Source organism: Sabethes cyaneus, chromosome 3 (assembly GCF_943734655.1).
Source record: "Sabethes cyaneus chromosome 3, idSabCyanKW18_F2, whole genome shotgun sequence".
Classification (NCBI taxonomy): domain Eukaryota; kingdom Metazoa; phylum Arthropoda; class Insecta; order Diptera; family Culicidae; genus Sabethes; species Sabethes cyaneus.
The window spans coordinates 169,206,991-169,220,640 of record NC_071355.1 but is presented as its reverse complement, the minus strand read 5'-3'; the positions used below and the strand labels follow the sequence as shown (position 1 = coordinate 169,220,640).

Sequence of the window (13,650 nt, the reverse complement as noted above, 5' to 3'; positions counted from 1 at the left end):
GAGTACAACGTGCCCACGCATTATATTTTCGTGGATTTCAGGGCCGCATACGATACAGTCGAGCGTGCACAGCTACGGCAGATAATGTACGAGAACGGTTTCCGGACAACTGATGCGGCTGATCAACGCTACCCAGGAGTGAGTGATGTATTACGTGCGTGTTTCACGGTCTCCAATCCTTTCGAATCGCGCAGAGGATTGCGGCAAGGCGATGGACTGTCCTGTATATTATTCATTATGTGATTCGGCGATCGGGCATTCACCGCCTCATAAAGCTAACGATCTACCAAAGGCTAATCAGACCGGTAGTTTTCTACGGACCTAAGACTGTAATTTTGCTTACGGAAGACATACGTGCAGTAGCCGTATTTGAACGAAAGGTGTTGCGGACTATTTTTGGCGGAGTACAAACGTAAAGCGGAGAGTTGCGGAGGCGTTTGAATCCCGAGCTACAGGCACTGCTTGAAGAGATTCGCATTGTACACCTGGCGAAAGTTGGGAGACTACGTTGGGCCAACCACGTCGTAAGGATGCTGGACGACTGCACAGTGAAATCCGTTCTCTTCAAGAACCCCACCGACACCAGGAATAGAGGGGCGCAACGTGCTAGATGGCTGGATCAGGATGAACCCGACTTGCGTTGTGTCGAGACGCTCAACGAATTGACGACGAGTAGCCCAGGACCGAGTACAGCGTAATAGCGTAGGGGAAAGACGTCTACATTGGGACTGTTTGTTGAAAAATTTAATAAAAAATTACTAATTTTTTTTCAAAATGCATTATCCGATGTACATTCACAAACTTGACCTTTCAGAAAAATATCATGAATCTTGAATCTCTTTATGACGTAGCTATTGCCGTTGACTTACCGCTTTATAATTTTTCAAGGGTGGAAAAGTCTTTGGAATAGTTTATTAATACAATTTTGCCCATTTTTTTACACTTTCAATGTGACCGGTAATCCCACTAGGGTGATACAATATGGATTTGTATAACAAGAGCACTTGAAAGTCAATATTCTACAAAGTTATTCAGTATATTAAAATCACATTTCCACATTTCCAAGATTATTCATAGCTACGTTGCATATTCAATAAGTTGTGGGAATTCTGAAAACCTCCTGTAATATTTGCGTCACATTCTTGTAACTAGACTTGACTAACAAGAAAGGCACTTTTATGAATATTCAGCTCGAGTATGGAATCTATTAGTATTCTCCCCTGCAATTTGAAAAATGTATGATATAAATTCTTACCCCTATTTAAAACAATGTGTAGCGATCTGACACAACTCTTGACAGTCACCCCTCATCGATTTGACGAATAGAGCAAATTAAAAATGCAATGAACGTGCTGAATTAAAATTACTTAATCTTGGAGGTATTGAATTTGCTACCCCTGACATGCCAAAGTAAAATATATAATTACAAAGTTCCTATTAATTTATCGGAGTGTTTTTCCTTCTTCAGCCATGTTAATTTAATACAAAGATCCAAGATCTTCCTAGATTTCGATCATTTGTCCCGACCAAGTGTCCCGGAAACTGTCCCGCATTGATTGCTTAGAACGGATCTAGTGTTTTCTGTGATATCTCTAATAACGGTAGATAAGCCAATTGAATGCTGAAACGTTCAGAGCTGGCACTATAAACTAATCAATCTATGCAGGAAACTTTTTGGGACGTCTGGTTAGTTTAATTTATAGTAGGTATACAAGAACAGTACGTAAAACCGATTCGAATGGGTGTCGATAAAGAAAGAGGGTAAAGAGCAAAAATGTTCAGTAAAGTAGAAAAAGTATCTATTATATAGCTTTTTAAAGCAATGCATTCCATTTCTTTTTAGATAGCCCAATTTCATAAATCTACACTTCAATTGAGAATGCTGTGGTATGGTTCGTTTGAATTTCCATTTTCCACTCTCGCTGTAGGTAAATGAAAGTGCAACCGGAAATGAATGCGTTAATTGTACCTGGCAGTTACTTGATCGAACAAGCGCTAACATGTTTCAACCACGTAAATTTATGCCATAGGGAACAATACACAAGCAAACTCTGACATAACATGCTGGCATGAGTTTTCCGCTCAGTAATGCACTTCGTCTGTTTGTCCACTGTTTTCGAACAGTTTGGAACGAACGGGCGTACCAGGAATGAACTGATTGTAGAGAAGCAGTATCCAACTGGTTTCGTTACCATTTCGGTGGCCGCAAATTAGCATGTTTGTTTCAAGCGACAATTCAGAAACCACCGTAAACTGTGGCTTGATTTATTTAGCTGGAATATAGTGCTTTTGTAAAAGTATGTCAATGTGCTCGTAAAATTGAAAATAGTAATATCCAGGAAACATAACTTATGGTACTTTTCTTGCAAGATTCTTAGACTTCTCTACAAATCATATTTTCCTGCTTGAAAATTCATTAGTTTAGAAGTTAAAGTTTTTTTAAAGTACTTGCACATGTGCATATATGTATATATCTTGGACACTTCCATTTGATTTTGCAGGAAAAGATCAAAATATATACACGTAAGACACTGCGTTCAAACTAGATAGTTTAACTAGATCAATTCTAGTTTTCCTGCTTGGATAGTTTATATTATTAGTTAATTCTGCACTTTGTTAGAAATATGTTTAAAATTACCTAAAAATAATAATATGAGTTCGTTTAATTTAAATACTAGTTTACCAATATGTTTGCATATGTTTTGCCAAAGAGCTACAAAACCAAAGAAGTAAAATTACCACATACGCGAAGGTGATAAATTGAAAAAAAAAAAAATATTTAACTTCGTAACATGAAAGAAATCATAAATAAAACAGTTTGAACATAAACGAGTTTCAACGTTCATGTTCAGCTGGAAAAAAACAACAAAAAGAGATCGGTCCGTCTACCAGACGTGTTTGCACAACTGTACGATTACACACGTAACAGAGCTACATGACTGTGAATTCAACGGAGGGCTTTTCCCACAGAGCACATGTTTGAACATGGATTTTACCTGTACAGAGGTATGCCGGCGTTGTCTCGGAACCACAGTACCATATTGATTTTATCTCGATTGGATGCTAGAAGTGGACAGTACAGTATTGCCTGGTGGTCTTCGATTGCTTCGACATCGGTTGTTTTGACTGGAATTAAAAATCGAACCAAAAGCGATAGTTAGGGATTTTGTCGGCACGATTCAGCTGTTTCTGTTTGAATAGCGGCAAAGGATAACCATAGACTTGGTACAGATAGAACACGTTTTGTTTGGCTGTCAGTATTTAGAAATGTTTTCTTTTGAATCATGAAAAGTTGGGTTTCGATCGTGTCACTTCACTCCAATTGTAGATCACCCACAATCAACATTCTCCGTTTTCGTAGAATAAATCATTAACTTCCATCATGTTTATTTTTCAGCATAATTTAAATTGAATATGTTGGAAGTTAAGGTCTTATTCTGATGAAACCGAGGTTATAAATCAACCTTGATCTATTACTCTAGATTATCCTTAACTGTGAAGTACTATGAATATATGTTGTTTTATATGTTGTGGAGATAGGCATATCGACAAAGTGGACATTCTAGAAAGACATAACATCAATCATCAATTGTACATAACATCAGTTTTCGGAAACTATCGATTTTAGAGGTAGGCTTTATTCTTGCTCATTCCGAATGCACCACCCCAACTAATTAAGATTTAAAAAAATATGATTCGGACTCTTATAGAGCCAGTTATTATCTACAATATTACCAAATTAGGCACTGCTGTATCTTTTGTATCAACAGCGCTATAGGCGAATAAACGCAAAACTAATGAAGCCCATGCGACTCCTATATTTGGCTGTCCGAACTAGGAAAATGATGATCAGTTACAATTTTTCGCTGGAGGGATATACAAACATAAACATTTTTTATTTTATCTCAGTTAAATGAATATTGCGAACATAAAATTTTCTGCAGCGGGGTAGAAATCTTATTTACTAGCTAGCTAAGTAATTCTAATGGTCTTAAGCAAAATTAAAACAATATTTCATCCAGGCTTGATTTGCTTTTTTACTTTATTTTTGCTCTTTTGACTACAGCGTCCCAGCCAAACAAAATTCGAAAATGTGATGCATAGGCCTATTGTAGAGTTGATTATTATCTACAATATTGTTGAAGGAAGTATAGTTTTATCTTTCATATTTATGGCGCTATGGGGCTGATACCCCGATGGTAGCCAAAAGAGCACTCTTTTTGCTACCAATGCACAGTGGTCCAGCAGCGAAAATTAAGTGGAAAGTTTTTTGTGGTTCATAATAGCTCCCCATAATGTTCAGCAAAGTTGTACAACTCTAATAAACAATTAATGCGAAATCAACGACCAAGTTCCAGTTTGGCTTGAGACACATAATCCATAATAACTTTTTATAATAAAGAGATAGAAGGATAACTTCTTCGACAAAGTTGTAGCTAAAGATTATATAAGTAACTTTGCCAAAGACATAGTAGGCGTATTTCTAGGCGTTTCTAACTTACATGGTGTTTTATAAAAAGACCTCTCAAAAATCACTTTTTCGCTGATTTCTTCAAATGCAGTGGTTTTATTGCATCATAATGTTTTACAAAGTTGGTTATCTTATCAAAAGACATATTTTTGTAGAACATTGTATGTTAAAAACTCATACGTATAACGAGTTCTAACGTTTTTCCTGTGTTTTTTTAGTCTTTTTTGGAATAGAATATCTCAAAAAGGGGCAAACGAAAAAAATCAAACTTGGCCGTTTCTGAAAGCTTGGAGTTTTATCTCAAATATATGTGAAAATAAAAAACTGGTTTTTTCTCTAACTCGAGTAATTTCAGTTTAATTATTTCATGTTTGACCATTTTCTACTATGTAGTATTTTCTAATATCTTCTTGAAGACGATTAAAGTCAACATGTAAATAGTAAAAAAGAAATTTGTCGTACCTTGACACAATTTCTTCTGATTGTCACGTAAAATAGTCTTCGAACTCCGGATAAGTTAAGAGATCTAGTTTTTTGACCTTGTGCTAGTTTTCGAACCACTGCTGATATATTCATCAAATAAGTTTTTATAACGGTAGTGTTTACAATTGTTTATTGGCAAGATATATGGACTTCGCCCGTCATCCAATCCATACATATAAATATAAATTATAATACCAAATACAAAATAATATAAAATGCAGTGGTATTAGTGTGCATGAAATTGATCTCTCAGAAATAGTCAGAAAGTTTTTTCTTAATAGTATTAGTCGACATGTTTAAGTTTAGTATGTTTCTAAAATTGTTCATTAGCTGCATACAGCGGCAGGCTGGTTCATTGCGCGCGTAGTTAGTTCGACCGTGGTTTAGAGTGAAGGGCCTTGGTCTCCACAGAACTACTGTACTCTGGTTAGGCTTCGTGCACAAATTACGTAACGCTCATAGGGGAAGGGGGGGGGGGAGGACAAGCTAGCGTTACTTTTTGTTACGTGGGGGGGAGGGGGAGTCTTGAGAAGAGTTACGTAACAAATTTATCAAATTGAAAAAATTCGGAATTATTTTTTGCTGAATAAATCTGAGCAGCTGAAAACCGTTTGGCCCAACATGCAACATGGGGTGATGCCTAATTGCTGTTTCAGCTGTGTAACATTATTTTAGTCTTGATTTCCACTTGATCAAATCCATTTTGATCAAAATTTTTGTTCTGAACTCAGACTTGGTTGTGTTAAATCAGTGGTGCCCAGGTAAAGGCATGGTGCGGGCCAAATCAGATCGCCCAGGAATGCCGCGGGCCGCAATAATCTCTGGCCATTCCTGTGCATAACAATATGTAAAATAGGCGACAACAAAAACAATTTTCTAGGAATCACCATGAGATTTGAACCGGAAAGCATTCAGATTCCCAACATGCGCGAGGCATAACGATAAAACTGAGGGACTCCTAAGTCATCAAAAAATTTTCTCCTAATTTCACCAGCTTTCGAATCAGTCCGCGGGCCGCACGAATCATTTCAAAGGGCCACATGCGGCGCGCGGTCTTGAGTTTGCAAAACTAAAAAAATTAAACGGATTGTGCGATTTTCATTCAATGATAGGGGGAGGTTTAGTTAACGTTACGTAATTTTAAGAGGGGGCTATGCCAAGCGTTCCTTATTGTTACATAGGGGTGGGAGGGGGTCAAAAAACTATAATTTTTGCGTTACGTAATTAGTGTACCACGCCTTAGCAGTTATCCTGGATTTCAAATAATGACTGTCGTATCGTCCTCTCTGCAAATGGAGCTCAGCACCAGCTGTTTTTGACAAATATCTATCTTACAATTTTCATTATTTTACAAATAGTCATGGAAATCTTCACTTGGATATATGCACATGAAATTACATTTTATAGTGATATTTCTGATTCTAGTCTAAAGTAATCTTTTAAATTACTTTAGTGTCAGAAAACTGAGAAGTCTTCAAAATTGATGTCTTATACGTATTCAGGAACAGGAACATGACTATGATCGTAGTAAAAAAGGAGGAACATTTTCAAGCAAATCCTATTAGAGTACTGGAGTTTTTTGTCAAAAGATTTGAGGGTACCGTTACTGTTATTTTAAATTAGTATTTAAAATGGTCGTGAAAGTAATTCGGCAGTTTAGGAGATTATTTCCCATTCAATTCCATATTAGCTATATCGCCAACCGTTAATAAAATGCTAGTACACGGCGCAGATATTATTAAGGCCACGGCACAACTCATAGGGTTATTCAGCGAAGAGGTACAGGAAACGCGAAATAAATGTATTTGTAAGTTCAAGGAATGTCACGTCAGAAAATTTAACCGGATTGCCAATTTGGAGGATGTGTTCAAACGCCTCCTGCTGTCGTCCGATCCAGTAATTGCAATACAAAATCGTTCGTATTGTACACGTACTCTGGAGCTTCCACCAAGCGCAAACCAATTATTAATATCATAAATTATTATATTGCTAACAATAATAAAATATTTCGAAAACAAAACATTTATTGAATCTCTCAAATAAATGACTACCCTTTTTGTTTTCCAAATCAACGATATACTGATATAAGGTGGTTGAAGTTCGAAAAGGATCTATAGGTTTTTTTCTCTTTTACCTCTTTGCTTGTTTTGATATACTTACCTGCGATTAAAAAATGACTTAAAACTAAAATAACAGTTAACAATATTACGTATGAAATAACCAATATTTTTGCTTTTTTATTGAAAATTAATTTTAAAACATTATTGATGGTAGATTGAGCATATTTGCAAAATAATAAAAATTGAAAGATAGATATTTATCAAAAACAGCTGGTGCTGATAGAAAACTGATGTCATATCTGGAGTTCGAAGACTATTTTACGTGACAATCAGAAGAAATTGTGTCAAGACACGACAAATTTCTTTTTTACTATTGAAATGTTGACTTTAATCGTCTTCAAGAAGATATTGGAAAATACTACATAGTAGAAAATGGTCAAACATGAAATAATTAAATTGAAATTACTCGAGTTAGAGAAAAAACCAGTTTTTTATTTTCACATATGCTAGAGATAAAACTCCAAGCTTTCAGAAACGGCCAAGTTTGATTTTTTTCGTTTGCCCCTTTTTGAGATATTCTACTCCAAAAAAGACTAAAAAAACACAGGAAAAACATTAGAACTCGTTATACGTATGAGTTTTTAACATACAATGTTCTACAAAATTATGTCTTTTGATAAGATAACCAACTTTGTAAAACATTATGATGCAATAAAACCACTGCATTTACAGAAATCAGTGAAAAAGTGATTTTTGAGAGGTCTTGTTGTAAAACACCCTGTAAGTTAGAAACGCCTAAAAATACGCCTACTAAGTCTTTGGCAAAGTTGCTTATATAATCTTTAGATACAACTTTGTCGAAGAAGTTATCCTTCTATCTCTTTCCTATAAAAAGTTATTATGGATTATGTTTTCACAAGCCAAACTGGAGCTTAGTCGTTAATTTCGCATTAATTGTCTATTAGAGTTGTACAACTTTGCTGAACATTGTAGGGAGCTATTATAAAACGCTTAGCCGCAAAAGTAAGTTTCCACTTAACTTTCGTTTCTGGACCACTGTGCAATGGCATTGCAGCTCTGTAACGCTATAAATACAAAAGATGAAACTATACTTTCTTGAATAATATTGTAGATAATAAGTAACTCGCTACACTTGTCCTATAAATCACTTTTTCGAATTCTGTTTGGCTGAGGCGCTGTAGTCAAAAGAGCAAAAAAGATGTAAAACGAGGAAATCAACCCTGATTTCATCCAAGGCATGCTTCATGTCCTTATTGTTTAGTATTTATTATGTATTAAAATTATTAATAGTTTTAAATAAAATGCAGGCAAATAACAATTATAGTAAGTATATATGTTATTTCCTAACCCAACCATAACCTTAGATAGATTCCAAAGCGCGTATTTGAAAAACAATTTTAAATTCACTTCGGATGATTTCAGTTTTCTATGTGTTTTGACAACTTGAAGTAAAAATATCATCATTTTTACCGCGGCGCCAACTACTTGTCGAATGACACCTTTGTTCGCCTATGAGGTTGCAATCCGTTTGCTAGCAAAATGAGGCTAATGGATTTGTTTCTAGACGTTGATACCATTTGATAAGAAATTTTTAGACTCGTGACGCTGATGTTGAGTCTGTGTCTAGTCTGTGATAAAACAGTACGTTTTTGGAGCTCCAAATCGAATAATATGGACAAAGACAAGCGAACGACAAGGCAAACAATAATGAAAATGATCCTAGCCGACCATATTTCATTTCCTATGTACTGATATTTTTGATTTATTGGAAGCAAGTGGAGGTGCTACGTGAGTGATTACATGTAAATTGGCTAGTCAAATCATGCATCGCTATGATTAGATACAAATGACTAGTTAATAAAACTGTTTTCATTATTATTCCTTTTGAAATGTATGACATTGGTTTAATTTTAGTTTGAACTATTAGGGAAATGTATCATTTTATGTTTACATTCAATGAACATTGTTCATGATAATAGGTAGGTTCAATTATCTTAATCTACTATTTAATAGCAAGTTAGTTGAGCTAGGATTCTAGTTAGCGGATGGCACTTCCACTAATTACTATTAAGCGTTATTTGATTGCTAAATAAATTACTAATTTTTGGATAAAATAAAAATTTTGACGCAAAAATGAATGGTGCATGTACTTAGTTTAGAATAAATTGACTTTTAACGATTACAATGAAGAAAAAGATACGAAAATGAGATTCTGCAGAATTGAGACTAATTCTATTTGATTTGTTTGCTAAATCTCTAAAGGGTAGGATAACTTTTTTTTAATCAAGGATATAGCAAATGTGTTCAAATGCTAAGTTAAACTTTTGGCACGAAACGAAACAAAATTCTGAGTATAGATTCAAGCATTCTAATCATCCAGGCGCAAAAGGACAGGTAGGTTGCAAGAATGCCGGACAACTACTCTGCAAAGATGGTGTTAGCACTGACGAACTGACATGACACGGGCGTTTTATTTTTGACTCACAAGATCTTGCAAGCAAACGACGACTTGCTTACAAGCGAGCGATCGCTTATGTCAAATAGCAGAGAGATGTACAAAGGGACGGGAGACAGATTTATGCAACATTCTGTTTGTTTCATCGGAAATCTGTAAGAATATCCTAAATAACCCAGTGATTTTTTGTGTATTGCAAAACCAGAGGATAGAGAAATTTTTACAAAGGGTTTTATGCATTCACTTGTGCTCCTAGTGTGTGTGTGTTTTTTTTTATTTTTTCGTGTCGGCTACACATAGTTAGTGAATGACGTTCTGCCAAACCTCTTCTCTACTTTTCCAAGATAAATAGCGATCCGTAGTGCAGATGGTATTACTGTTTAACGTAATTTGTTTCAAATTTTCGGACACAATATTTTTAAGGATAATGTATGGGATGTCATGTCGGTTATGCGGTGGATCAAGCTTGTCCTGCATTCAGTGAACTTATTTTGCTCTTGTAACTGTAGCACCTCAGCCAAACAAAATTCGGAAATATTATGTATGGGGTAAATTATTATCCGTAAGATTGCTGAACTAAGTATTGCTCTATCTTTAGTATTTACGGCACACTCCTAGTTCACACTGACTGGTGCACCAAGGTGCGATGCCAAGTGCCACCACTTAAATTGTAGAAAATTGTTATTTTAGCAAATATAGCTTTATTATTAAGATAAGAAAGAATACAATGAATAATGCTATCCTTCAATTTTACTACCTAATTTTACTACGTATATCGATCCCGACGTGAGATCTTTCTCAGTATCAATACTTAGACTGTTAAACAGTCATAAAATTGATACTGAGGAAGATCTCATGCCGGGATCTCATGTCATGTCTTCGAAATACGCATCTATCTTTAAATAATTTCCAAGAGTTTTGAGATATATCTGTAGAGATGAATTAAATAATTTTTGAAGTTTCTGCTGCTGCTCTTCATAAAATTAAGGAACGTCTTTTATAGTGGCTGGCTCTTTTATAAGATGATGTGCTCAATCCACACTGCTCGTCGCCAAAATGTTACAGCTCGATCCAATAAAGATGCAAATAGTTGTGAATATGTTTACTATTTAACTAATAAATTCTATTCTACATATGATAACAGATATGTCGACAATTTCCAGTTGGCAACTAACAGGTGACAAAGCTATCGTTGATATCGGTTGTACCCGTTGTAAACATTCCAAGCGAGGGGTCCAACAGTTTCACATTTTCTCGAAATTATTGTTGAAAAATTTTATATATCAAGAACATAAAATGTGTACACTGATGCATTATTTTTAATGTGCTAAGTTCTATTAAATTTTCTTCTTTTTTTGAATTAATTAATTTCATTTTTAAGCACATAAATGGATCTTTGTGAGAATATTGGGCCATCCCTGCTTAATTTTGTGGAACGTCGAATATCAAAGTATGAGAATTTAAAATGTATATGATTGGAATCAAATACGGTAATTATTTATCGTTATTCAGATTGAGTTGCCATACAGAAACAAGGAAAAAACCAACAAAAATCGGTAGTTTCATTTTCAAGTATTGCCATTTTTAATAACCGAAGCCCACACACCGTTCAGCGCTTGCATAATTCACTGCACACCCATAAATTAATTTTCTCTTGCCCTGCCATGAATTGCTTATTAAAGCAACCCATCTACTCGATAGCAATTGGGGCAGGGTAATTAAAAAATGCAAATCGAACTCGCTCAACGACGAGTATCGCACCAATTTCCGCCGCCAATTATTTTCCCATTACTTTTATGTCTCCCAGCAGAATGGTGTGCTTGGTTACTGCTACAAACGTACACCGACCCACATGTGGCTACCACCAACTGTAGGCTTGGCTGAAATATTAACCTCCTATTCGAGCGGCCACGCGTTCGCTTCCCAGCTAACGACGAGTCTAGGGGGCACACTTCGTCAAAGGTTGGACGGATGCTTCGTGATAATAATACTGTAGATTAAGGGTTGTCCCAAAATTAGCTCTCATCACTCGCTGTCGTCATCTCCCCGGGACCGGGAGCTGCCGTTGTTGCTGTGGAACTAGAAGACGTAGGATGAGATTCGCCACATCCGCCGATGAATGAGATCTTTCTTCTGTTGGCATGCTCTAGCTCTACGAGCGGCACACATATTGATTCCCCTGGCTTCCTCGCTTACCTCGGGCATGGCCACGGAAAATGAGGCAACATTTGAGTGGCATCCCATTTTCAGCTTCATACATTTTGGTTAGGGAGCGCTTTGGGCAGGAGCGTAGCAGTATTTTGTGGGTTGTTTATATGTTTGGTATCGGGATGGAAAGGATACAAAAGGAAAACTTTTACGCTAAGCTCGTTATTTTATTAATTGCCGAACAATTTTGAATATCGATATCAGTAGGTTGCCATGTTAATGAGGGACTTGTTAGAAGCTTACTGGATATTTATACCTGCCGAAAGTTATGATTTGGGATTTTATGTTATGTAGGGTGTGTTGCTGCTTCGTAGTAATTGCCTATTCCCGTCCTATCCAACACAAATTATTAAAAAATATCAGCATTTTTATGACACACAATGCAAAACTAGTTATTCCCTAATATTTTAGTATGTTGTCTATCATAAGCGATCAATCAAAGTGAGCTGAGATCTATTTAAATCCTTTTTATCATTAAAGAAGTCCTATCAGCCAAATTTCCTACGTTTTTTCGTGCGAGAAGTAAGAAGAGAAGAAGAGTATACTCGTAAATTTTGCAATTCTTGTGATTTGACTCTTGACGAAGCAAACATATTTTACTCAAATTTTCAAGCCTAAAACTAAAAGCTATGACTTGCACTTAACCGTACATCCAAACAGTCATTGAATTCATGGATTTAGTTCCACGGATACGGCAAGTTGACTCACAGCCACGCCCCAGTGCTGACAGGCTCACGATGTGTCATCGGAGCATTACGTTACCAAACCATACTACGAATTATTGCCAGAGCCAACATTAGCCACAGTGACGTTGGTTGTTGGTTGGTGCTTTTTGCCTACAGGATGAGCCTTACTTTTACTAATAGTACCGTAATAGAGCTCATGAGTTCTAATGAAACGCACTATTACGAAATATGAGCCAGGATTTCCGGTGGATATTTTTTCGGTACAGTGGTTTTTATCCCGTTGGATAAAAGTTATATCACGGTGATATAGTTTTATTTATTTTGCTATAACATTCAGAGATCAGCGACTAGTGTTGTTCGCAGGATTATACTCTAAATATTGCTATGTATGTTTATAAGCCGGTTCGTAAGGCGGTATGCATGTCGGATTAATCGAATTAGTGCTTTTGAGGGTTTTTTCTCGGTCCGTTGAGCGCAGATGACATAAATGATAGTGATTACGCTGATGATGGATTTAGCCTCAACACGTGGTAGCAGCCATATCTCATCCTTCGACAGCAAGAACATGGGAACTGACGTACGAACATAGTTCATTACGGTGCAGCTAGCTGTAGTCAGGTGAATGGGAACATTCAGGACCTACGTGAGTGGGCGGAACTAGTCTGGTGGAAGTAATTGCGGTTATGTAAATTCTCTGCCTGTTTAATCAGGCTTCGTTCGCCACAAGATGACTAGCATCGAAAGTTCTGAATAATTGGTTTTCAAAGAGTTTAGTTGAAATTGCATGCCGTTGATAGCTATTTCAGCGAACCGGGTAATGAGGGGTAATGGGTAAGGAGATTAATGAGGTTATTCTCATAACTTCGCGCTGCAAAGCATGATTGAGTGCGTAAGCAGACAGTTAAGCATGGTAAATCGCATGTGTTAAGGACAGATTTGTCTATTATTGATTCGAGATTTTAATGAGATATTCTAATTGATTCCATTATATGTCACTGCACTGTCTTGATTTATCTAACTGACCTAATATTACGTTTAACAAATTCTCCGCGAAGACAGGTATGTTTCTAATTTACAATATAACTCTAAATCTTCATTGTGTATTAATGAAATGCGAAATTGATGAAAATTACATTCGAAATAAATTTAACTTCCGCACGTTCTTATCGATCAAATATATGTTTGAACTAGCTTATTGAGAAAAATCCCACATTTTTCGTACCTGGTTTGACATTATGAGGTAGGTAGTGTACCTTGCAGCAATTT

The 13,650-nt window shown here is 36.2% G+C and overlaps 1 protein-coding gene across 1 annotated transcript in view; it reads right to left on the bottom strand.

Annotated features, from left to right (window-relative positions):
• The window catches only part of LOC128740402 (uncharacterized), a 166,082-nt gene that overhangs the window by 42,180 nt on the left and 110,252 nt on the right, over positions 1 to 13,650 (bottom strand). The window contains exon 3 of the mRNA XM_053835943.1: positions 2,997 to 3,126. Within this exon, the coding sequence (XP_053691918.1) occupies positions 2,997 to 3,126 (130 nt within the window). The remainder of the gene's footprint in view (positions 1 to 2,996; positions 3,127 to 13,650) is intronic.